Source organism: Eublepharis macularius, chromosome 12, assembly GCF_028583425.1.
Source record: "Eublepharis macularius isolate TG4126 chromosome 12, MPM_Emac_v1.0, whole genome shotgun sequence".
Lineage (NCBI taxonomy): Eukaryota > Metazoa > Chordata > Lepidosauria > Squamata > Eublepharidae > Eublepharis > Eublepharis macularius.
In genome coordinates, this window is record NC_072801.1 from 62,539,996 (window position 1) to 62,566,549 (window position 26,554).

General features: G+C 49.0%; 1 protein-coding gene across 3 annotated transcripts; it reads left to right on the forward strand.

The window, feature by feature from the left end:
• The first annotated feature begins 32 nt into the window (after positions 1-32).
• RASIP1 (Ras interacting protein 1) lies at positions 33-26,219 on the forward strand. Of its 3 annotated transcripts, XM_054992237.1 has the most exons (13): positions 77-164; positions 411-581; positions 2,712-2,863; positions 5,135-5,715; positions 7,110-7,477; positions 8,256-8,903; positions 11,080-11,117; positions 12,960-13,111; positions 13,551-13,666; positions 13,774-14,014; positions 15,504-15,676; positions 17,935-18,082; positions 25,702-26,219. In XM_054992237.1, the coding sequence occupies exons 3-13, from the start codon at positions 2,730-2,732 to the stop codon at positions 25,899-25,901; spliced, it is 2,799 nt and encodes a 932-aa protein (XP_054848212.1). In that variant the 5' UTR covers positions 77-164; positions 411-581; positions 2,712-2,729; the 3' UTR covers positions 25,902-26,219. The 3 variants fall into 3 exon arrangements, with proteins under 3 accessions (XP_054848211.1, XP_054848212.1, XP_054848213.1); XM_054992236.1 differs by lacking the exon at positions 411-581 and having other exon boundaries at positions 33-164; XM_054992238.1 differs by lacking the exons at positions 77-164; positions 411-581 and adding an exon at positions 979-1,049.
• The last annotated feature ends 335 nt before the right edge of the window (positions 26,220-26,554 follow it).

The window sequence follows — 26,554 nt, forward strand, 5'->3', positions numbered from 1 at the left end:
TCCGTGCGCAGTCATCGCTGGACTAAGTCACAGCACATACAGGAGCCCCAGAGCAGACATTGCTTGCTGGACCTCAGAGTGGAAGATGTCTCTTGCCCTGTGTGATGCTTGAGAGTGGACGTGACACAGGGAGATCGCAGCCCCTGGGACACCTGTCGGAGCAGGTAGGGATGCTCTTCTTATGGCAAAACATAGATTCCATGTACAGAATCTAAAAATGAGAAGGGAAGGAGGGAGGGAGGAACTTGTGGAGGGTGAGGTGGCCATTTATGCTTTGCCCCCACCATATTCCATGTAAAGATTATCCAACGAGGTCGAGCACTGGGTCTTCTCTAGCCCTCTTGACCTCCCTTCCAGAGAACCCAGGAGTTCTGGTTCTTTGCTTGCCTCATACGCTACCTTTTTTGCAGATCTCAGCGCCAGATATCAGAGCTCTTGCCTGTCTCTGTTCATTGGCTCATCGAACCTCGCTGCCTTCTCAAAGGATTATTCCCTGGGAAGGATATGGAAACTAATGGTGTGGAAGGCAGGGACTTCTAGGAGAGGTCAGAGTCATCAGACAGGAGTGAGGCAGGTGGCAGGTACATGAAAGAGGTGTCAGTTATTTATTTTATTGTGGAGCTGTTGGGGTGGGGGGGGGGGGAGCACCGTTCAGATTCTCTTGCTCCGGCCTTCTCTGATTACAGTATAGGAGCCAGAAGCTCAGAGTTTTCTACATAAGAGAGTCCAGTGTTTTATGGGGCCCATAAAAAAAAAACTAAGGAACAGAAATCTTGCACTGTAAGAATGAAGACTTGACATTTTGCCTTCCTGGATTGGGTGGTTCAAACAGAAGTCGGGAATTGGGCTGGGGAGAGTCCACATTGCTGTGTTCTGTTTCATATAGTTTCCCTCATTTGTTCTCCCACAAACCAGGCTGCTGAGGGGTATTCATGTGGGGTGCGGCTCCTGCTATCAGGACCCCAGAGCGCATGAGACCTTTTCTTTTCCTGTTGACGTAACTGTTTGATACAAGGCCTCTGACTCACCCTCCTGGCTGGAATAGAAGGGTAGGCTTAAGTGTCCCTGTCTCTCTGATCGGGGTTTGAATCTCATCGGGCAGCTAATAACCTCTGAAGAACTGTAAATGAGCTTAGATTCAGCAGGAGGGTCTCTTGGTTTAGATGAGGACTTGTGAATTCGAGCACTTGAGAGTCAAATGCTTTTCAGAATTTAAATCAGGGCAGGATGGGTCTACAGATACACAGATCTCTACAGTATACCTTCAGCCCTAATAGTCCAGACCAGCCCGATCTTGTCAGAGCTTAGAAGCTAAGCAGGATCAGTACTTTGATGGAAGACCACTAAGGAAGATGGGGGCTGCTATGCAGAGGAAGGGAATAGAAAACCACCGTGTCTTCCTTTGAAAACCTCATGAGGTGGAACTTCATGGGGGGTCACCATGAGTCAATTGCTACTCAATAGCCCAATTTACTTATATCTTCAACTCTACTCCATGCCAAACAGAGTAAGTTATACAGAATAAGAATATTTGTACAGTGTTGTATTTACTCTTTGCTAAGTTATTCTGCTGTTGTGACCCAACTTTTTAAGTGTTCTGGACATTTTTGGGACAAGGGGTATGAGATGTAGGTCCTGACCTGGAATGCCTAGGAAAGCCTGATCTCGTCAGATCTCAGAAGCTAAGAGGGGCCATCCTTGGTTAGTAATTGGATGGGAGACCTCCATTGAAGACCATGGTTGCAGAGGCAGGCCGTGGCAAATCACCTCTGTTAGTCTCTTGAGATGAAAACCCCACTAGGGATCACCATAAGTCAACGATGACTTGAGGGCAAGATTTCATTTCATGCATGAGATATTGAGGAACTGCAATATGGATATATTTCAAAGTTTTCCCGCCCAGCCATGGTTCCTGTGGCTGCCCTGCCATCAAGAATGAGAGGCTACATAAGGCCAAAATGAGGTAGAGACCAGTCTGTGTCATGAGGCAGCCCCAGCTCCACACCAAACAGTAAACCAGACCCAGAAATGTTTATAGGCAGCAGACCTTATCACATGTCCTGCTCTGACCTATAGGAATTTAAGATGTTGAGGGTCTGATCTATCATTTTGTTGTTTCATCATTGGTGAGTGGAGGTACAAAGCTGTATTCAACTCCCCTCCTCACGCACCCCACATTCTAGGCTGTGGGGACAATTTCTTACCTATGCTGCCTCTTTAGAAAAAGAAATGAAAACTGAGTTTCTCTGGGTATTGAATTCTGTGTGATGAATGGACTTCTGCCCCACAAGATGGCCACAGTGGTGAAGGAAAGATGCATTTCAGAATTTCTTGCTAATCCATATAATGAAATCATCCTGAGTTTTAGTACAATGATAGATTTTTATAAACTCCTGTCATGTACTTCCTGTAGTATTCCCCCCACCCCAAATGGAAAAACAGTCCCAAATGTTTTCCTTTACTTTCCTCTCTCGGAAAGTCATCCAACTCCTTGATCTTTCTTGACACAGGGTGACCAGTACTGTACACAGCAGCTTCTCCTTACATTTATTAAAGGGTATTACACTAGTGTCCATTTTGTTTCCAGTCTGGCATGGAATAAGGAGGATATGGGGTCTGGGTGTTAAATACCTTTGAGGTGAGAATGGCAGCATCGATTGAGAATCAGCCTTTCATGTTATTTATTTCTATTCATATCCAACTTTTAAAAGGGTCAGGTCCTTCTGACCATGTTCTCGGACGAACGAAAAGACGGGAGCCCCCGCTTTGTGAAGCTTCACTTTCCTGTCGGTCTTTGGATCAACTCCCCGAAGAAACACTTTGCCAAGCTTGGTCGCAGGTGGCCCAGTGTGGGGTCTGTCAAGTAAGTGTCTGTCTCATGTCCTCAGTTAGCCTGGAATCAGTCCCAATTAGTTCTCCCCCCCACCAAAAAAACCCCCAACCCAACTGAGCTCTTATCAGGTATTCTTCCTTGATTCAGTTTAGTGAGTCCATTGACTTTCACAGCTGCCTGAGATCAGACCGATCTTGTATGGTGTATCATCTCCCAGTTAGGATCATGTTAATGGGTTTTTCCTTTCCCGGTATGAAGTCTTCCTTGAGAACTGAATTAGGTTATTTCTTTCCAGCACTCTACCACCAAAATCATTTGCTTCTATTGTTGTTGTGACCATATGACACCTCTTATTAAATGCCTACTCTAGTTTCCCATCTGGTCCAGAATCCTTTACTTGGGTAAACTTATGTTTTGATGGATATATACCTATGTGTTTCTCCAACTAAGCAAATAGTGGTTCCCTAGGGCTATTTGAACATACATGAAGCTGCCTTATACTGAATCTGATCAGTGGCCCATCAAGGTCAGTGTTGTCTACTCAGACTGGCTGTGGCTCTCTGGGGCTCAGGTAGAGGTCTTTCACATCACCAAATGCCTGGTTCTTGTAACTGGAGATGCTGAGGATTGAACCTGGGACTTTCTGCGTGCCAAGCAGATGCTCTGCCACCGAACCATAGCCCCTCCCACTTTTCTGGACAGGAAGCAGAAGAGTGGGAAGGTGTAATCTCCCTGTGCAACTGGGGATGAAATTTCAGCACAAAATTCCCCGCTCACATCTGGTTGAAAGGATCCATATCATGTAGCTGTATCGTGTAGCTGGCCCTTACTCTAACCTAACTCACAGCACTGCTGTAAGAATAAATTGGATGAAGGGAGGCCCAGGTATGCCTCCCTGAACTGCTTGGATATTTAAAAAATGTGTCTGAGACTTGGAAGATCAGCTGTGAGGGAATTTAAAAAGATCATTAAAGATAAAAATGTCTCTCTGGGTACCAAGATCAAGATAATCCAAACTATGGTATTCCATATTACTATGTATGGATGTGAAAGTTGGACAGTGAAGAAAGCTGACAGGAAGAAAATTGATTCATTTGAAATGTGGTGCTGGAGGAGAGTTTTGTGGGTACCATGGACAGCCAAAAAGACAAATAAGTGAGTTTTAGATCAAATCAAGCCTGAATTCTCCCTAGAAGCTAAAATGTCAAAACTGAAGCTATTGTACTTTGGTCACATCATGAGATGACAAGATTCTCTGGAAAAGTCAATAATGCTAGGAAAAGTAGAAGGCGGTAGGAAAAGAGGAAGACTCAAAATGAGATGGCTTGACTCAATAAAGGAAGCCATGGCCTCCAGTGTGCAAGATCTGAGCAAGTCTGTTAATGATAGGATATCTTGGAGGCCTTTCATTCATAGGGTTGCCATAGGTTGGAGGCGACTTGACAGCACATAACACACACACACGCACATTAACCTACCACCTCTACTAACTGGCATTCTGTCTTCCCAGCTGCCAGTTAAAAAACTGTATAGCCCCTAACAGGCCTTTGCCTTAGACTCAGGAGCACAAACATGCAGCAGTCATTGTCTGGTTCTGCAGCACTCTGGGAGCCATGTACTCTGAGCCCCTGGCACTTGATGAGAGGCTGTTACTAAAGTATCTCCCCAGGGGTTAATTGAAAACCTATGCCACTGGAAAGCATATAGGATATATATCATGCCAAATAGAAGTGTGAGACCAATGCTAATAAAACTGCTTTGGAATACAGCGGAAGAGGCTTACAGAATGTAGGGAGACAGATTTTGATTAACATTTTGATTAAACAGGACGACTAATTATGTAGGGACTTTAACCCACTTAAAGGTCACATTTTCATATGCATTACTACTTGTGGTGCCCTGAACTGGAGAGCCCAGGTGAGTCTGATCTCATCAGATCTCAGAAACTAAGCAGGGTCGGCCTTGGTTAGTGATTGGATGGGAGACCTCCAGTGACAGTGGCAAATCACTTGTTAGTCTCTTGCCATAAAAACCCCACCAGGGGTAGCCAGGTCAGCTATGACTTGAGGGTACTCTCCACTACCACTTGTGGTGGGCGTTCATTTATGTTCCTTACTTAATTTTATTCTTCTGGAATTTCTATGAAGTGTGTTATGCTGAGAGGTAGTGGCTTGCCCAAGGCTATACAGCAACCTTGTGGCAGAGCAGTCATTTGGCCATAGGTCTCCCACATCCAAACCCAGCAATCTAGCTGCCATTATCTTCCCCACTGCACCTTCCACTCCCTCTATCCTATTGCAGGTCTACATCCTCGGATACAGCCAGCCGTGGCAGTGAGCCTGTGGAGATGCGCCCAGCCACCAAGAACAAGGCCAGTCGACACAAGAGGCTGTCAACACTCTTCCAGAGAGGTGGGGTTGGAGGGCCAACAGGTGGGGGTGGAGGTCGCTGGGCCAGTGAGAAGAAACTGGCTGATATCATTGACCCACTGCCTGAAGACCGAGTTCAGCCCCCATCACAGGGGGAAGTGCCAGGGGTCTTGAAAATCTATGGAGGGGACATCTCCACAGGTGCCAATTATAAGAGTGTGCTGGCGACTGTGCGCTCCACTGCCCGTCAGCTGGTGTGTGAAGCGCTAGAGCGCTATGGTGTGGCACAACCCAATGCTGAGGATGCCTATGTATTGTGTGACGTCGTGGGCAGTGTCCATGGGCCAGATAGCTCCTGGCAGGCCCAGTATCTTCGGGCAGTTGGTGACTCAGAACGCCCACTCGTGCTGCAAGATGTGTGGAAGCCCAAAACTGGCTGCACTCGACGTTTTGAGATCCGCCGACGTTGTGACGTGGAGAGGATGGCAGAAGGCGAGGATGAGGACGGTTCAGGTGAGTGAAGGGTGTCAAGCAGTGGGCGGAACTTCCAAGGAACTGCCAGTAGAATTTGTTCTAGTAGTCTTTCTCTGCAAGGCTGGAGCTGGTTTTCTGAATTTCATGAGCATTTCAAATTTGCCAGAATCTCTGCTTTTATTTTATTGAAAAGTAAGTTTCTGTTCATCATGATGGCAAAGAAGAGCTCGAAAGCTTGGTAGCTGCTAGGTCTCTAACCTGATTAGAGAATTAGTTTGATTGATATGGATTTTACTTGATTAATCAATTAAATTTACTTATGTTTCTGAAGGAAAATACATATACCTCCTTTTTAAAAATATGATCCTCATGCATGTTACCACCCCCATCTTTAGAAGAAACAATCCCCAGGTGTGTGAAAGAAAAGGAAGCTCTAAGGCAGGGTTCTCCAACCTTTTTAAGCCTGTGGGGGCACATTTGGAGTTCTGACATAGTGTGATGGGTGCAGCAACAAAATGGCTGCCACAGAATGGCTGCTGCAGGAAGTGGAGCCAGTCACAAAATGGCTGCCACAGCTGACCTTGAGTCACACAGTGAAGATCCTTGTGCTGTGGAAGCAGCTTTTGCCAAAGCAATGTTTTTAAAAATCTGCACAGCCAATCAAACCTCCTCCTGTACGGGCAGCACCGGGAGGAAGGGGCCAAGGCACACTCCAAGTACCTTTATGGAAGAAAAATCTGTCAATGGTTATTTGCAAACTAAAAACAGAAGATGTGTGTTCAGAGGTAGTATACCAGATGCTGAGTGCAAACAAGGGATAGTTAGCTCCTTCTCACTCTAATCGAGGCCTTCCCAAGGACACCTGTCTGGCCACTGCTTGACACAACATATTGAATAAGATCCATTTTTGATCTGATCCAATAAAACAATTCTTGCATTCATATGCCCAAGAAAGTATTCTGTGAAGGTAAAATAAGTAAGAAATGATTGCATAAGTTCTTCACTCCATCCTCACTTCCATTAAACATATCAGCTCTGCAATGTTCTGAAATTCTGGCACACTAATTGTCTCTGCTTCTGAATAGATCCAATGATCAGAGTCAGTGGAATTCCCAGGGCATCAGGAGAATGATCATTCCTCCTCTAGCATATGCAGCAAAGGCAACAGAACAATTTGGGGATAGTCCATTGTTCCTTCCCTTTCTTGGCCTCTGCCATGCTAAAATGCTGCTAACAATCAAAAAAGGACTATAGAAATGCATAAAACGTCTCCATATTTTTTGCTGTTACTCACATAAATTAGATCTTATGGTGAATTTGAGAGTATTTTGATATGACATTCCTCTACCTCTTCAACAGCAGCTGCTTACTGGTGAGCAGGATCAACTCATTAACCATCTTGTTTCCCAGCTCTTCCTCTCCTTCTCTTGCAGGAATCAACTCCCAGACCCGCCGGCAGCAATCCCGCCGTTCTCGTGCCGCATCAGGAGGCCATGTGGCCCCCAAGGAAAGGGCAGACAACCTCTCGCTCCGCCGCAGCATCAGTGAGATGAATCTCAGCACTAAGCGACGCAGGGAGCGCAAGGGTGTGCTCAGTATGGCAATTGGTGACCCTGCCGAAGGAGGTGCAGCTGAGGAGCCACGGCTCAAAGCAGCTGAGGGTGCCGACGGCCCTTCGGCTCCAGCCTCTGAAGAGGCAGCTGTGGATTCATCCAATCTAGAGCATCTCTCACAGTGCCTCATACAACCACCAACCGAGCACCCCTATTTTCTGCAGTTGTTGGGCTACAATGAAAAACAGGTAGGGATGATGGAAAGTTAGACAGCTCTGCATCACTCTCTTCTTCCTTCCCCTTTGACTGACAGAAACCAAGGCTTGGAGGGCTCAGCGATATTGTTGCGGTTACCTAGCAACCTCCCAAATGGCTGCTCAGAATGTAGTATCACATGATCTCGGTGAACATTAATCCCTTCAAACTACATATATTGCTTCTTGTGTAGCTCATCACCATGTTGGTTTGTGCTGGCAGACCGATGCTGTAACAGGGCGTTTACAAGCATTTCATTTAAACTCCTATGCTTAAAGCAACAACAGCCTCACTATCCAGAAACTATACAAAGTTGGAGTTAGTGTGTCAACAAATATAATCTTAATACAAAGCAGAAACCAACATGGTGGTGAGCTATTGAAATCTTTGAAACCAGTGAGTATACTGTCTATGTAAGTTTATCATTAATGAATTGTACATAGGGGACAACATCAGTATAATTTTAAATCTTTATTACAGACAACTTGTAATATATTGAAGCCTATGAAGAAGTTGGATACGAAACAGGATTGAAAATATGCTGGCAAAACCTGTTGGCCTTTAGATGCGGTGGGCTTTTTAGCCGACTCTAGAGGTCATCTTGATTTACAGCCCACAGAAACAGCAACAACCTAAAATACAGATGAGAGACAAAAGAAAAATAGTTGACAACATAACACTACATAACTCTATGGATACTTACCAGTTTTACCTTGTTAAAGCAAATTCTGCCTGGATAAATTAAGACTTTCCATTTTTCTCTCCTTGTAGGAGTTTGTGATCCACGTAATGACACGTCGCCGACATATTTTTGGACGCCCAGAACGTCGCCCAGCTCCAGACCAATCCAGCTATGTGGACACGTTCCTGACTGCCCCGGATATCCTGCCACGCCACTGCTGCGTAGTGTCTTCAGTGCCTCCTGCAGACCCCAGCCAGCCCCGGGGCTCAGCTATGGTGCGGCCTTTCCGTGGGGCATCTATAACCCACAATGGTGCCCCGCTCCATCGCCAGGTGGAGCTGGCCCCTGGAGACTTGCTGGGGATGGGGCAGCATTTTCTTTTCATGTACAAGGACCCACGAGCTGCACCCGCACCACCAGCCTGGTTGCCCAAGGCATGGGTCTCCCCAGGACTGGTAGGGGCTTTGGCATGCCAGGCCTGTGGCCGATCCCTGCAGGAGCGGCAGGAGGCATTCCGGGCCTACCTGAAGAGCAGAGAACCTCAGCTGCGCTACCGACCCCAGGAACAGGAGGCACTCCTGGCAGAGATTGTGAGACTGCAGGAGACTCCAAACTGCAGGCTAGGCCCTGCCTTCCTCTTTGGGCTCTGTCTGGAACATGCTGCCCGGGAGCTGGAACCAGGTCACCTGCCAAGGTTGATCGCCAGGATTGCTCAGCTGGTCAAAGAGGCTGTTTGGGTAAATGACAAATGTAGCTTGTTTCATGCTCTTTTATTCCAACTTGGAGGCCTCTCTCTCTTGTCCTAGGATTGTCCTCTTGAACCTAGGGTTGCCAGCCTTCAGATGATGCCTGGTATTTTCCTAGAATTGCAAAGGATCTCCAGACTACAGAGATCATTTCTCCTGGAGAAAATGGCAGCTTTGGAGGGTGGGCTGTGTGGCATTATGTTGCTGCTGAGCTCCCTCTCCTCCCTAAACTCCACCCTTCACAGGCTCTGCCCCCAAATCTCTAGGACTTTCCCAGTCTGGAGTTAGCAACCCTACTCATACCCTTACTGATACCTTGCCAGCCTCTTGGTGGGGCCTGGAGATCTTCCAGAATTACAACCAATCTCCAGACAAAATAGATCACTGGCTGCTTTGGGGAGGGAGAATCTATGGCATTATACCCAACTGATGTCTTGCCCCTCCCCAAACCCTGCTCTCCCCAGGCTCCACCTCCCAAATCTCCAGGAATTTCCCTATCTGGAGTTGGCAACCCTAGTATGCATACAATATCTGGATTTGACATTCAACCATGCTCTGGAATCTCGTGTTCTGAGTAACTTTTGTCTCTTTAAAAAATGTAGAATTTGAGCCTTCAGGGTTCTAGATAGAAGACTGGAAGTTTCTCCATCCCCTTCCCCTCCTTTTTCTCCCCACTGCCACCCACTTCCTTAAAAATCATATCAGAAGCCGGAAGTGCTTTCAAGTTGCAGCTGACCTATGATGAACTCATAGGTTTTTCAAGGCAAGAGACAAACACAGGTGATTTGCCGTTGCCTACCTCTGTGTAGCAACCTGGACTTCTGTGGTGATTCTCCTTCCAAGTTTTAATCAGGGCCAACCTTATTTAGCTTCCTAGATCAGATGAGATAAGGCTAGCCTGGGCAATCCAGGCCAGGGTATTAAGCACACTTCTGGGGAGTAAACCCTTAGTTCAGTGGGATATGCAATTGCATTGAAGGGCAGGCCAGGACCTGTTTCAGAGAATACATAGGAAACTATTACATAGGAAACTCCATGTGAGCTGTGCTGAGCTCCTTAGAAGAAGTTCTCTGCAGACACATGCATCCCTTCAGTGGTAAGTGTGCTGTAGAAGCGTATTCACTGCTCTTTGAGCAAATGTACAGCCTTTTTGCCTAGATTGGACCCAGGAGGAATATGTTCTTCTCATTTGGGAAAAATGCCAGGTTTGTGCAGTGCGGATTGGCTGAACCTTGTGGAATAGTTAGAGTGTCGAACTGTGATCTGGGAGGCCCAGGTTCAAATCCCTGCTTTGCCGTGGGAGCTTGCTGGGTGACCTTGGGCCAGTCACGCACTCTCAGCCTAAACCGCCTCACATGGTTGTTGTGAGGATAAAATGGTGGAGAGGAGAATGATGTCATCCACTTTGGGGGTCCCACTTTTCAGACTGTGCACAGTGTTGATAGGGCAGTCCAACTTGCACCCCTCTCTGAGAAGCTTTTAAAGTGTTTTAAACCTTTAAAAAAAGGCTGTACACCTTTTAAGGCCCTGACCTGGATAGCCCAAACAAGCTCAATCTTGTCAAATCTTGGAAGCTAAGCAAAGGCATCCTTGTTTAGTAATGGGATGGGAGACCTCCAATGAAGATCAAGGGTGCAGAGGCAGGCCATGGCAGACCACCTCTCTTAGTCTCGTGCCTTGAAAATCCCAGCAGGGCCTCCATAGGTCAGCTGTAATTTGATGGCACTTTCTACCACCACGCCTTTTAAGAAACAATTTTTGATGTGTGTAAAGAAGTTTCAAAATATATCAAACAAACCATATGATCAGATAAACATGTCAAGGACTTGAAGGAAAAAAAGAAAATGGACAGGTAGTTCACCTGTACCATGGGAGGAAAGGCAAGTGGGAGTTGATTGAGAGGCTGTACGTATGCTTCTATAGAAGCAAAGGAGGGAGATATATATAGTGTTCACTCCACAACCAAAACACCCTCACCCACTTCTGTCCACAGATGTATCTGGACATCCCTGTTTAAATGCGGCAAACAAGTAAAGACATTTCCTCCTCAGCTCTTCCAGTACACATAAGCTTATTTTCCTGTAGCTTAGGTCTGGCAAGGATGTAAGAAGCTACATGTTCATTCCAATTCACACAGTTAATTTTCTCCCTTTGATATCCTTCCTAGGACAAGATAAAAGAGATTGGAGATCGGCAGCCAGAAAAGTGAGTGGGAGCTGAGATTGTTTCCCAGCCTCTGAAAGGCAGTGTAATGCTTAGTCCAGGATCATGAGGAGGTGTTATCCTCAGAATATATGTCACAGTGCAGTCCTAAGCGGAGTTACACCCGTCTGAGTCCATTGAAGTCAATGGGCTTACAAGGTGATAATTGTGCTTCGGGATGCATTGCTTCTGCCGAACGGTTGATGAACCCTGGGCATTGCCAAGATGGTCTTTCTTCCGTCTCTATTTCAGTCTTTTCCAGGCCTGGAATCTTGGTTCTCTTTGATAAAATGTGTGTAGTAAGTCTCCAAGCTTGGAGGTGGGTGGTGAACCCCTAGAGAGGTGCTGTTTTCCTTGCTGCTTTTGCAAGGACCTGCTGCTAGTACACAGATGTGCAGGGAGCATTTCCTGCTGTCTCTTTGCATGTGCATAAGGAGAAACAGCAGGCCTATGGGGTGAAGCCCCTCAGCAGTGGAGACGCTTTCCTTCATGCACAGGCAGGTTCGGAGGCCACCCTCCCTGTGTGTATGCTCCACACATACAAGCAGTGCAGAACCACCACCACCAATGAAATCGTAACTGTGGCTCCTCTTCCTGTAACATGATTGCGATGTAACATGCTTGCAGCTCAATGGCTCCCAAGTTGCCTTGTACAAATACCAGTGGGTGATGGATTAGGATCTGGGTGACTCAGGTTTGATTCCCTGCTTGGCCATGGAAGCCTGCTGGGTGATCTTGGACCAGACACATACTCTCAGCCTAACCTGCATCAGAGAGTTGTTGTGAAGAAAAATGGAGGAGAGAAGAATGGTGTAAGCCGCTTTGGGGAGAAAGACATGGTATAAATGAAGTAAAATTTAAAAAATGAAAGTGACAGATATTCTGGGATGCGTTAACTCCCCGTTTTCACTCTCAAGCTGGACTATGTAAACCTTCACTGGCTCGATTCAGACATAACACAACACCATGGTTTATTGTAATGATGGTTACTTTGTGAAACTAGGATATGGGCCACAGATAATCATAAAAACCCTAGTTTCCCTCTGTCTTTAGTTTTTCCCCATAGAGACTTGTCTGGTATCCCAGCCTGGATTGCAGAGACGACAGCCAGGAATTAAGCCAGGCTTAAACCATGTTTGCACGTCACAGGGAACCACAAGTAAAGAAACTCAGTTTGTTTAAGATCCTGGTTTGGTGTACCCTAACTATAGTTAGTGGAGTGGCTGGTATTCAGAAGATCACACTAACTGGCTAAATTAAACCATTGTTTTGAATAATGTCTGAATCAAACCATTGTGCTTCATCCTTTCTGTTACAGACCAGCAGAGACATATAGCCATGTTGTTTCTGCCCTTTACAAAAAAAAAAAATCAGGACACATGTGCACTGGACAGGCGCACACGGCTATTTAGGGGAAGACATGTCTCTGGTGTAAAATACAATGGAAAAGGATTGGGAAGATACAATATCCTCCATATTGTGGGCAGCAAATGGTTAACAGTTGCACTGCCCTGAAAATGAATTGCCCTGAAAAATATGGCAGTCATAATTTCCCAGAAAGCAAATTGGAAAGCCCTTCAGTAGCACATGAAATAAGGCAAATTGCAAATTCACAAGTAACAAAGTAAGAATCAATTCTCTGATGTCCTTTGGAAACAAAGTTCACCAAGAAACTCTGAACTCCGCATGAACTCTGAAAATGTGTGGAATGGATTGAATTCCAAATATCCAGCCCAGCTGTCGTTGTAACACCCCAGCCGACAGGCAGCTGCTCCTTTGTGGCAGGTGGGAGCACCCCCCTGTCACTCACTGCTAATCCTCCTTTCTTCTGTCTGATTCTCACAGCCAACAAGACAAAGGTGAGACGGGCAATCTCAGCATTGAGGAAGTGGCTGCTGACTTGCGCCCCCTCATGCTCTGGATGGCCAACTCGATGGAGCTTCTCAACTTGGTGCAAAAGAGGGTCTTGGACATCGAGAAGGACCTTGACTTAGAGGGTGAGCGAGGCAACCTGCATTCTCTAGGTTCATGGTAGGCTGGAGGAGTGCTGCATCAAAATTAGTACATTAAGAGGGTGGTCCAAAAAAGCAGGACTCCTTGAGTTTCTCCAGAAGATGATGGAGGTGGAAGAAAGAGGTGGGAGTCCTAGGTTTTCTGGAAAGGGCAGAGGAGCAAGGGAGCATATGGGTTGCCTGTAGAATGAGGGAGGGGAAAAGGCTGCTCTAAGAGCATCTCATCCATTTTATGTCAGCTCGTGGTTTTCCTCAAGAATGCTGGAGAATCAGACTTTGATGTGCTGATTGTTCTCTGCTAGCAATCCTGAGCTCAGCTCATAGAACCACAGATCTCAAGGTTTCCTGTAGAAAAATGACTGTCACACCAATTTTTAAAGTTCACCATTCACACTTCCAATTTTCTCTGTCATCATCCCGGCAGGAGCTTCCCACAATGCTTTGCTCTCCAGCGATCTGGAGACATGCGATGAGGCGATGGCAGTCTTGGACGAAGTCATCATGTCCACATTCCAGCAGTCTGTGTACTACCTCACTAAGGTGAGTAGCATCCCCTGATGATCACTGGCATCCCACTTCCTCCCGTTTCACCCACTGGCCTGCCTTTTGCCATAGTCGGCATTTCTAACCCCTTTCTCACCCTGTAGACTCTGTATTCTGCTCTTCCTGCATTGCTGGAGAGTAACCCCTTCACAGCCACAGCTGACCTGTCCCATGTGCCGGAGCTGAGCAGCATGCCTGAGGGGATCCGTGGGACTCTTGCCATCTACCAGGCTACTCTTGAGCTGACCCGTGATTGTGACCTGCACCCCGATCTCGTCTCGCAGACCTTTGGATACCTCTTCTTCTTCTCTAATGCCTCACTCTTTAACACCCTCATGGAGAGAGGTGAGTCTAGACTTGGTCTTTTAGGCATGGGGGGGGGATTAGGAGGGGGGGCAATTGGCAGTGATTCTTCAATTCTTTGGGAAAAGACCAGTTTTTAATGAGGTAGAGATGATGCCCTGACATGGATGGCCCAGGCTAGTCCAATCTTGTCTGTTCTTTGGAAGCTAAGCAGGGTCAGCCCTGATTAGTAATTGGATAGGAGACCACCAAGAAAGTCCAGGGTTGCTACATGGAGGCAAGCAGTCACAGACCACCTCTGAATGTCTCTTGCCTTGAAAACCCTCAGGGGTCGCCATAAGTTGATTGGCAGCATTTTCCACCACCAAAGGTCATGGAATTTAGTGGAACCAGGATTTCAAGGTGATTATGGATAGGATTGGGCCCTAGAAGGATAGAGTAGAGAGCCTTGGAATGCAGTCCACAAGGACCTTCTAGAAAGAAAATCCTTGTAAATTAAGTTCCCACTTTGAATCTTACTCGGTGACTTTGGGCCAGTTATTCTCTCTCAGCCTAACCTACCTCACAAGATTGTTGTATGGATAAAAATGGGAGGACCATGTGTATTGCCCAGAGCAATCTGGAGGAGAAAAATGTAATACAGAGATAAAGATGGAAAGAGGGACTGGGATATTCTTCAGGGCTTGTGATCAAACTTATATGGGTTTTTAAAAAATTACTTTTTAGTGTTATATTTGTTCAACCATCATGGCATCTGCTAAAGTACCCTGGGGACATCAATTTGATGAAGGTGCTAAGAATTCTCCAACTCAATGTATTCCACAAAACTATAGTTCCCAGGTTGCTAGTGGAAGGGGAAGAGAATCTAGTTGTAATGGACCAAGTGCTTCAAGAGCTGGACTTCAGGCTTCTGTGAGAAGTGAGGACCGTCTAGTGGGACAGAGTAAGGAGTTGTGAAAATCAGAACTCCTGGGTTCTCTGAGTGGGGAATGAGATATAATCTGGACTAGTGCAGAGAGCGTTTTCATTGATGGGGCTTTTGAGTGATGCTTGATTATGAAACTTTTTTTAAAAAGCAGGAGAAAGGCATTTGTAATTTGAATGACCGTTCTGGGCAACGGAGGTTCAACAGTCCTGTTACAAACCAACTGAAGCAAGATTGGCTTTAAGCCTCCTGTGCAGAAATGGCCAGAGAATTAAGAGCACTAGGTTCTGTTCATTGCTTCTCTACAGTGAAAGAATAAGTCCCTCTCAATGCCCCCCCCCCCACATTTCCTCCTATTTTCTGTCCTGGTCTCTGGCGGAAGCAGGCTGTTTCCTGCTTGTCCCAGAGTTCAGGGCTGCCCTGAGCAGGACCGGAAATCACCAGCCGGAGTGAGGCGGCTCCTCATTCAGCAAGTAGTGAGCTGGTGGGGGTGGGAGCCCAAGAGCGAGTGATTGACAGGAAAGTGCGGGGGTGGAGGGTGGGTCAGAGGTTGGGACTGGGAAGCATGGCCCAGGATTTGTCCTCAGACCCCTTTTTCCTTTCCAGGAAGTTCCCAGTCTCTGTTCCAGTGGGCCAAGGCGGTGCAAATCCGAACCAACCTGGATCTGGTGTTGGACTGGCTACAGGGAGTGGCCCTTGGAGACATTGCCACAGAGTTCTTCCGCAAGCTGAGCACCACAGCCAACCTGCTGTGTGTGCCCAAAAGCAGCCTGCTTCAGGTGAACAACAAGCCTTTGCCCTTGGAAGCCTTAAGGGAACAGAAGGCCAAATCTGGAAACAATTGGCTTGGGGAGAACTAGAGTTGCCAACTGGATTGGGAAAGCCCTGGAGATTTGGGGGTGGAGCCTGTGGAGGGTGAGGTTTGTGGAGGGGAGGGAACATAATGGAGTATATTGCCATAGAGTCCACCCTCCAAAGCAGCCATTTTCTCCAAGGGAATTGGTCTCTGTAGTTTGGAGATGAGTTGTAATTCTGGGAGATCTCCAGGATCTCCCTGGTGGTTGGCATTCAGAGGTAGAGGTGTTTACTGCCCTTTCTCGCCTGAAGCACACAGTTCAAGGGTCTGAAGAAAGGAGAGTGTGCTGACAACCTTTTTATTTTTTAATTGCATTCTAGCATCAGGGTCCCACATATGGGAAGAAAAATGGGTACACTTTACTAGAGCTTTGGAGGGAAGGGTGTTCTGGGTCTGTTATCTCCATTTAAGAAGTTAATTAGATTCCACACACCCCAATACTGCAAGACATTGTATGTCTTGGATGGGAGTGAGTATTGCAAGTTTGTGCTGTCCATAAAGGGATAATGCTCCGAGCCCTTTCTTGTAAAGAGAACTTGTGTATTTCCATGATTTCATTTAAATACTGGTTTTGCTATTGGGTGCAAATTGAGCAACCTGAGAATCTCAATATTCATTTTTTAAAAGTTTTGAGCTCTCATAGCTGTGAAGATGGGCTTGAAACAGTACATGCAAAATTGTTCAGGTCTCAGAATTCAAGTTCCTTGGTACAGAATAGTATTTCTTTGTGTGAGCATCTACATCTATTTGTTTTGGAAGCCTGTGCTAGTTCTGCTGTCTGCTTTGTAGTATCTGGTGGCCTGAGCTGAGCTGGTTGATCAGAGTGGAGGTGAAGCCTAATCATTTTGTTGGGTCTGGCAGCCGAAGGGGTGGGCTAGATGGCCTTTTGGTACATTTCCACTACTGCTGCAGCATTTTGTGATTTTTTTAGATAGGTTAATTTTTAAAAATCAATTGACTAAACAGGTCAAAAATGTTAATTATTTCATGAAAACTGCCTGTGGCAGATGCTATCTAGGGCCTCTTCTTTTCAGGTAAAGCTTGTCATGAGGGGTTAAGTGGTTGAACTGCGAATCAGCACTCTGATGGGCCGTTTCCACACGGCTTACCTTTTGCCAGGATGCAGCGTGATCTCGCGTGAAATTGTGCGATAACAGTGTGATCTTGCACGATAACAGCGTCTTCCTGGTGCGATTTCACGCACGAAGACGCTGTATCCTGACAAAAGGTAAGCCATGTGGAAACGGCCCTGGTTTGAATCCCACTACTGTCATGAGCTCAGCAGGAGGCCATGGGTAAGCCACTCCTCCCAGCCTCAGCTGCCCAGCTGTATTGTGAAAATAATGATAACACTGACTTTGTTCACCGCTCTGATTGGGGCACTAATCTGTCTAGAAGCAAGCGCACTGTTAATATTATTATAAGCATTTACAGACAAAGTCTGCATTGTGTCCTGCCAAATATTATTTTATTCTTAGGCAAATTGTGTTGGTTATTGAACACTCAAGTGTAGTCCTGGACTTAGTGATTCTGGAGCCCTGGGTAGAAGTCCAGGCTGGGACCCCAGAATAATTTCCTCCCCTCAAGGAAACCCCAGCCCCAAGCAAGGCACAGCCTGAGCTCTGCTGGATGGGCATGACTCAGCTGCTGCCATGACAAGCTGGCCGGAGGATAGGTGCAAGTAGGCCACACCTGGCCAAAGAGGGGAGGGAAGGCTTGTTGGCCATCCTTAGTCAACATGCACGCAGCTTCTGCAGCAGCTAAGAATCCTTCCTCCTGCGCTCCCCTACCTCAGCTTGCATGGAGGAATGAGGCGCCCTTCATGTGCCAACCTGCCCCCCACAAATACAGCAGCTCTGCTGCCACCTTGTGCATGGGCAGAAGCATCAATTCCTCACTTCCTAGGGATGGGGCGGTTGCTACCCTGAAACTGCTGCTGGCTGCTACAACAGAGAGGCACTGCAGTCATTAGCTGTCATGGGCTTTCCCCTCCAGACCGCCCCTGGTCAAGTAAAAACTTATCAACCGTGTGCTTTTCATTGGGTGACAGCCCAGCTTTCTACTGATGGGACAGAAAATACAGTATCTGGATGAGAGAGAGAGACAGCCATTTCAGCACAAAGGGGCTAGGTTAGGGCAGTATTGGTAACTGCTCTTCTGCTGTGTTCTGCTTGCACATAGGCACCTTGGTCCCGCCTGAGAAATGACTACCCGGCACTGCTACCAGCCCAGCTCCAGCATGTACTCAGGAATTACCAGCTGGGACCAGGCCGCCTGGCTCCTGAGTGCTGGGACCCACCCGAGGAGGAGAGAGATGAGATTGCACACAGTAAGTGAGGAAAGCTCTTGTTCCCAAACCCACAGGATCTTTATCACTTAGAACTGCCATGGGTTTCGTTTCCGGCAGGGCTTCTGTGCCTTTCACAACCACATGGCAGACAGAAATTCAGCAAGCAAGATTTTCCCAACGCGGCTTCTTTTCCGCTACTCCCTGGATCGTCTTCGTCCTTCTGTGCAGCCCCACATTGGGACTGCGCAGGCGCAGGCCAGCCGCGGAAAAGATTTTTCTAGCTCTAAGAGATGTGAGGGGGACGTTCGGATCCACCGCGCATGCGCGCCGGTGTTCCCGCCAATTTTGAATGCATATATATCCGAACGTCCCCGGCATTCCCTCAGTTCCTTTTTCGCCGCCGTCGAAAAGGTTCTTATTGTCTAGCGTTCGTTTCAAGCGTCTCTTCGGAGTTTTGGATCGTTTCTTCTGCTGGTCGGTATTTTCCCCTTGACATCTGTCGGGAGATACCGTTCATTATGTCGCAGACATCTTTGTTTAAAAAGTGTCATAAATGCGGCACTAAGATGACCCATTCGGACGGCCATGAGCTCTGCCTCATCTGCCTGGGCGAGGGGCATGTTGTCGAGCGCTGCTCCATTTGTATGTCCTTCACTCCGAAGGCAAGGAGTGATCGGAAGGCCAGGCTCCGTGCCTTCTTGTGGGATGCCAACCTTCTCCCCCCCAAGCCGTCAGGCTCTTCGGGAGATAGGCCGCGCTCCGCCGCTCCGTCACCGGCGCCGTCTCGTAAGTCGCCAGAGCCGCTCCCCTCGGAACCGACGGGGCAACCCGTTCCGGAGGCCCGTCCTGATTCCGGTTCCGGGGATCGTCCTTCGAGCCGGAAGGCCAAGAAGCGTTCCGCGCCCAAGCCGAAGTCCTCCTCCAAGCCTTCGGTTCGGGAGGCTGTTTCGGAGCCCCCGTCCAAGAAGGCCAAGGCGAAGTCGAGGGCCAAGGGCCGTGCATTGTCCCCAGCTCCGACTGTGCTGCCTGGTTCTCCGGCCGAACCAGTCCTGATACCCGACGATGTGGTGAGTCTCCACACCCCGTCGCCTCCTTGCACGCCTCCTCCGTCGGTTCCCGAGGAGTTTATGCCGTTTCCGTCTTTCCCGGAACCGTTCCAATCTTTTGAGCGCTCCCTGCCGTCCGCCCCGGCGCCTTCAGAGGCCTCCGTTCCACTGCCGTCTACCTCGTCGGTTCCGATGCCTCTTCGCTGGCCTGCCCCGGTGCCTGCTCCTCTGCCCCCTTGCCAGCCGGTCGCGGGGGTTGGGAACATGACCTCCTGGCAGGATTTTGTGGCGTGGTTCCAGCAGTCGCTGCCCTTCCTGCAACATCCGTCGGTTCCGATGGTCTCCGTTCCGGCTCAGCCAGTCGGGCTCCCAGCACCCGCTCCTCCACCTCCGGGCTTACCTCTGCGACCGCCGGTTCCTGCAACTTATCCGTCGGCCCCGACCGCTCACCGGTCTTCGGTTCCGACGCAAACCTCGCCGGAGTTTTCGGATTCCGAGGATGATGAAGGTCTGGCGTCACCGTCGGAGTGCTCTTCAGACGCGGCCTCGGATCCTTCCCCGGATGACACCGTGGGTGGGCCCCGCTCATCGTCCCCGAATGACGATTACAGGCTATTCTCCGAACAAATGGTGCGGATGGCCGCCGCGCTGGAGATAGACGTCTCCTCCACGACCTCCAAGCCCAAGAGTAAGCTGCTGGAGGCGCTGTATTCCGGGTCCCCCGCGTCGGTGGCGTTTCCCCCTGTGGAGGATTTTGTTGATAACGCTCTCGCGCTCTGGCAGGCGCCGGCGTCCCTGTCCGCGACGGCAAAGAAGGTGGAACGGTACTACCGTTTAAAGCAAGATGATTGCCCGTACCTCTTCAATCACCCGAAACCCTCGTCGATCGTAGCTGAGGAGGGTCAGGCTCGGTTCCGTTCCGGTTCCTCGTCGGCCCCGGCGGACCGAGAAGGCAGGAAGCTGGATGGCGTGGGCAGGAAACTCTACTCATCCGCGTCTCTGGGATTCCGTATTGCCAACTTCCAGGCCATAATGGGATCCTATAATCTCTTCCTGTGGAAGAGGCTGTCTTCTTACCTCTCCGACCTCCCGGAGGATCGCCGCCACCTGGTTAAGGCCCTCCAAGCCGAGGCCGTGAAGCTGTCAAAACAGCAAATGACGGCTGGCAAGGACGCCGCCGACTCTGCAGCGCGAGCGATGGCAACTTCGGTGGTCCTGCGTCGGCACGCCTGGCTCCGGTCCACGGCCCTGCCTCCAGAGAAGAAGGCGAAGGTGGAGGACTTCCCGTTCGAGGGGCCCCAGCTCTTCTCGGAGAAGACGGATGAGTCCCTCTCCCTGATGAAGAAGAATCAGCAGACGGCCAAGTCCCTCGGGGTCGCCCCCTCAGCCCAGTCGTCGGGTCCGAGGTATCGCTATGGTCGGTTCCGATCCTACCAGACCCCTTACCAGCCTTACCAGCAGCGTCAAGGGCGCTTCTTCTCGGGCCAGTCCTACGGTCACCGATCCTACTCTGCCCAGCAGCGTCACCCTTCCAGGCGCTCCGGCCGGTCCAAGGGCAGGCAACAGCCCTCTTCGCCCAAGCCTTCGACCTCGGCGCAGAAGCCCTCGGTCTTCTGACTGCGCCTGAACGCTCCCCCGTTGGCCTCCGAGGGTGCTTCCTCTGCTGCCCAGTTTCTGGACAGGCTTCGACCTTTTTTGCCCTGTTGGCAACGTGTTACTTCTGACGCTTGGGTCCTGTCCATTGTGGCCCATGGTTACAAGTTAATGTTTACGGATGCACCCCCTCTCTCTCTCCCTCCCCGTTGTTCTCCATGTTGTGATGTTGTGTTACACAATAATGTTATGGAGTTGGTTACCAAAGGTGCTGTCCGGGTGGTCAATGTCTCTACTTCCCCATGGGGCTTTTACTCCAGATACTTCCTTGTGGATAAAAAGGGTGGAGGTTCCCGGCCCATCTTAGACCTTCGAGGCCTCAATGGTTATTTGAAGGCTGAGAAGTTTCGCATGCTGACCCTGGCGCGAGTCATGGAACTCCTGGAAGTGGGCGTCTGGCTGGCCATTCTAGACCTGAAGGATGCCTACTTCCACATTTCTATATTTGAGGGCCACAGGAAATACCTGCGGTTTGTGTATGGGAATTCTGTGTATGAATATACAGTGTTGCCCTTCGGACTAGCCTCTGCACCCAGAGTGTTCACAAAGTGCATGGCCACCGTAGTGGCATGCCTGCGGTCCCAGGGTTGCTTTATCTACCCGTACCTGGATGACTGGCTCCTGGTGGGACCCTCGCCTGACTCTCTCCAGGCCCATATTGCCCTCACTTTGTCCGTGCTGGCTAGGCTGGGCTTGGTGGTTAATGGGGATAAGTCTATCCTGACCCCAGGCATGGCCATTAGGTTTATTGGGGTCCATTTCAATTCCCTGCTGGGTAGAGCCTACCTGCCCCCTGACCGGTTGGCCAGGCTTTCCGCTTTGGCCCGGCATTTTATGCATTGCCGGTATCAGACTGCCCTTTTGGTTCAGACTCTGTTGGGCCTTATGGCCTCCACCACAGGGGTGGTTTTCTTTGCGCGCCTGCGTATGAGGCCTCTGCAAAACTGGTTTGTCCGGAGGTACAACCCCCTCACCATGGGTCTGCACCAGAGGTTTTCCATCCCCAGGGTGGTGCTGCGCTCTCTGGCCTGGTGGACTGTCCCTGGAAACCTGTCTGAAGGTTGTCCTTTCGGCCCCTTCCTAGCCGAGGTCACGGTTTATACCGATGCCTCCAACTTGGGATGGGGAGGGCGCTGTGGACAGCTTTCGGCTCAGGGCATCTGGTCCCCATCTGAGGCATCCATGCATATCAACCTTCTTGAGCTTAGGGCGATCCGTTACTCCCTCGCTTCTTTTGCAGATGCCATTCGGAACAGGAGGGTTCAGGTCCTGTCGGACAATACCACGGCCTGCTACTACCTCAACAAGCAGGGGGGAACGGTCTCGCTCAAGCTCTGCAAGGAGGCAACGACTCTATGGAATTGGGCCATGGTCAACAACGTCCTTCCCAGAGCCGTGCACATTGCCGGGGATCTCAACACCTCGGCGGATGCGCTGAGCAGGGTGTTTCTGCCTCAGCACGAGTGGTCCCTAAACAGGGTTTACCTCGACCAGGTTTTCCGCACGTGGGGCACGCCGTTGGTCGACCTCTTCGCCACTGCCCGCAACAAACAGGCCCCGCTGTTCTGCTCCCGGGCCGGCATTGGCCGCCACTCCCTAGGGGATGCCTTCCAAATACCTTGGTCCCCAGGGCTCTTTTATGCCTTCCCGCCCTTTCCGCTCCTGTACAAGGTTCTTTCCAGGGTCAGGGCCTACCGAACCCGCTGTATCCTCGTTGCCCCTCGGTGGCCTCGCCAGGATTGGTTCCCCCTTTTGCTCTCCCTGTCCCAGGGGCGATGCCTCCCCCTGCCTCACGCCCCGGACCTCTTAACCAGGGACGGGGTGTGGCATCACGATGTGGCTGTACTGAATCTGGCTGCCTGGCTTCTGGGCAACCGGGAATGAACCTCTCTTCTGGGGTGCTTGGGGTGATCTTGAATGCCCGGAAACCGTCCACCAGGTTGTCCTACCAGAGGAAGTGGTCACGTTTTTCCCGGTGGTTGGCCCCAAAGGGGGTTTCTCCCTTTAGTTGCCCGCTCCCTGTCATCCTGGACTACCTCCTGGATCTCTGCTCCCAGGGCCTTGCGTTTTCCAGTATTAAGGTCCACATGGCTGCAATCTCTGCCTTCCATGAGCAGATTGATGGGAAGACAGTTTTTACTCACTGGCTTTCCAAGCAGTTCCTGAAGGGCCTGTTCAAGACCTTCCCTCCTAGGGCCCATCCCATTCCGCAATGGAGTCTCTCCCTGGTTCTCTCCCGGCTGATGCTCCAGCCCTTTGAGCCTCTATCTTCTTGTCCCCTACCTTTGCTCACTCAGAAGGTGGCTTTCCTGGTAGCAATCACGTCCTCTAGGCGTGTTGGGGAGCTGTCTGCCCTGCGGTGTGACCCTCCCTTCCTGCAGTTTTTCCCTGGTACTGTCATGCTCCACACTAGCATGGAGTTTCTGCCCAAGGTAGTCTCAAGGTTTCACCTACAGCAAAAGGTGTTCCTCCCTTCCTTTTTTCCAACACCTTCATCCCCAGGGGAACGAGCACTACACACATTGGATGTAAAGCGTGCTTTATTGTTTTATTTGCACCGCACCAAATGTTTCAGGAAGTCTCCTGCCCTGTTTGTGTGTTACTCTGGCCCTCGCAAGGGCTCACCTGCTTCTGCCCAGTCCATCTCTCGCTGGATTGTGTCTACGATTAAACTTTGCTATCAGCATGCTGGAGTCCAGTGTCCCTTGTTGGTTACCGCTCATTCCACTCGAGCGCAAGCTGCTTCTGCTGCCTTCCTACGAGGAGTGCCGCTCCGGGACGTCTGCCAAGCTGCGACATGGTCCACTGCAGACACTTTCATCAAGCACTATTCTGTGGATGTGCATGCACGACGTGACTCGGCTGTGGGCACAGCTGTCCTGCAGTCCTTGTTCAAGTAGACACTCACACCCGCCCCCATTGGTGAGATGCTAGTTACTCTCCCAATGTGGGGCTGCACAGAAGGACGAAGACGATAAACAGGGTTTCTCACCTGTAACTGTTGATCGTCGAGTCTCTTCTGTGCAGACACACATTCCCTCCCGCCTGCCCCGCTGTGAGTGCTTGGTTTCTTCCATTGTTTCTCCGGCGGCTCAGGTGAACTGAGGGAATGCCGGGGACGTTCGGATATATATGCATTCAAAATTGGCGGGAACACCGGCGCGCATGCGCGGTGGATCCGAACGTCCCCCTCACATCTCTTAGAGCTAGAAAAATCTTTTCCGCGGCTGGCCTGCGCCTGCGCAGTCCCAATGTGTGTCTGCACAGAAGAGACTCGACGATCAACAGTTACAGGTGAGAAACCCTGTTTTTTCTCACTCTCTGGGTATCACTCCCAACAACTAACCAGTTCTCTTTTAAGAATCTCACCTGAGGATTAGTATTCAAGCTCCCTCTGCCACTTTGATGATTAATGACTTAGCTTTGAGTTTGAGTCTCTCTCTCTTTTGCACTCGCTACAGAGGGAACTACTTTCTTTCTTCCACATGCTTAACTGTGTGCTTTAGGGAGGATGGTAAATCACTGCCTCCTCCCCCTGAACAGGGGTTTTAACATGGGTCACAGAGATCAGAGCAGCTGCATTAAAAATGTAACGAAGTTTGATAAGAAGATAAAAAGCAAGCACAGCATAAGTAAACACAACAGACTGAGCAAGGATCAAAGAAAAGGTGATATAAATGCAATCCTCTGCCCCTGAATCTTATATATCCCTAATAACGGTAAATAAAGATAGTTTATATAATTTTTGAAGTTGTAAACAATTAGAACTTATCCATTAGCCTGGTTTTAGCCTCTGGGCTTCTAGACACAATGGATTCCTTCCTTCTGCTTGTTGTCTAAGAGTCTCTCTACACAAGACATCTTACATGGGGATGCTCAAGCGACTTACTTTCATGTGGTCTGTCTGCCTAGCAGTGCATGTGTATCTACAATGGGAGAACAAGTGCAAGATTTTTCACTTGAGCATCCCCATGTAAGATGTCTTGTGTAGAGAGTCTCTAAAACACCAAAGAGAAAATAGACTTATTCTTCCTTGTTTTTTTTCCATCTCCTCTTGGGTTCCCCCTCCCTTGTCAGCTCCTAATTCTCTTCCTGTTTGCATCTTTACACTTTGGCTTCTTGCAGCTCTCAATAGACTTAGGTGTGACTACTGGTAAGAAAGAGCACCTATAAGATTAACAAAATTTGTGGTACAGTATGAACTTTTGTGAGCCACAGCTCACTTCTTCAGATACTGGTAAAGAGTGATGTTGCCTACCTTTTGTTCTGCCTTGGCCAGGGCCATGTGCATCTCTATGGCTCTGGCTGCCTCTGTGCCTCAGAAGTGATTCATACTCTTTCTCTTTTCCTTCCCTTACCAGCCTGTAAAAAATACCTTATACACTCTGAGCCTGTACAGAGTGCAAAAACAAAGAAAATCTCCTGTTTGGATTGTGAAATTTGGTATTAGTCCTGGGGTGTAAGGCATTTTTATCACATCCTCCATCACTACATTCTCCACTGCTGGGAAACAATCCCTGCTCTAGTCCAACCTTGTTCTCTTGCTTTCTCTTTTTCTACCGAGCTTCAGCATCTCTCCCCACCCTAACAAGTGAATTAGAATATGAACACATTTGGTACGTCTTGTTAAAATGGGCTCCTATAGTACTTACCAGAGGGTGTGGCTAGGGCTGATTAAGAGAAAACTGCTACTGGTGTAGCTGCCCAGCACAGCAGAAGTCTGAGAATTCTAACTGTATTTTTGGGGGGTTTTTTTGTTTTTTGTGAAAGGGGACAACTTTTTAAAGTCTGCTGAGAATGCCAAATTCTTTTTTAAAATTGTATTTTTTAATTTAAAAATTTCCAATGACCCAACAGTTTTGGAAAATTCTGAAATACCTAGTTATGACTTTGGATGTAGATTCAAGCTTCTTTTTATAAACCCAGTGCTATCTCTGGTTCTTCCCTCCCACACACCAGGTGACATATTTGAGAGTTTCACCGACCACCCACCCCTAATTCTTCCCTGTGATGGTTTCCGCTTGCGTCTCTCAGAGCCCGTGTCCGACGACGTCCTCCATCGGCAACTTGTACGCCTGCGTCGGTTTCTGTGGGAGCTGGAGCGTGAATCCCTCCCAGCCAATCAAAGGGCAGTCTATGGCCTAGATTCCAGCCAATGAGGAGGAGGGATGGCACCAGTATTCAAGATGGTTTCGGGTCCTCAGGAAGCTCTTGCCAGAACACTTCCTCAGTGGATTTTGGAAGAGGCGGAAGAACCTTAAACCATTTGGTTTACCTAATACAGGGTTGCCTTGAAGTTCAAAGATCATTTATTACATCCAAGGCCAGAAATAATTGGCCACTGGCTGCTCATCACCTGATGTCAGCTGCTTATTCGAGAGACTGCAGTATTTTCCCACCTCAAACTCGGCTGCTTTTTTGGGCCCCAGATCACACTATTTGTCACAAACTATGTATTCTTTTCTACACAACAATAAAATTATTCATCGAGACAAAGAAATTGGACAGATAATCTCAAAGCAAAAGAAGCCTCAGAAAGCCGGAACTGCTGTAAGAGTCAGGACAAGAGGATGTTGGAGGCGAGGGATAATACTGGCTACACTCATCTCCATAGCAGGCACTTATGTGGTTTACATGGTCTGTGTTTGACTGTGAAATGCCATGCTGCATGGGGGTTGGGAGCCAGGGCTTTTGGTGTCTTCCATACAGCCCCTGGTGTCTCTGGGACGTGCCTCTTTCCATTGTCCCAGACCACAAGTGCTATCTTTATCAACAGCGTCAGGCCTACGGCTGCTGCTGGAATTAATCTTTG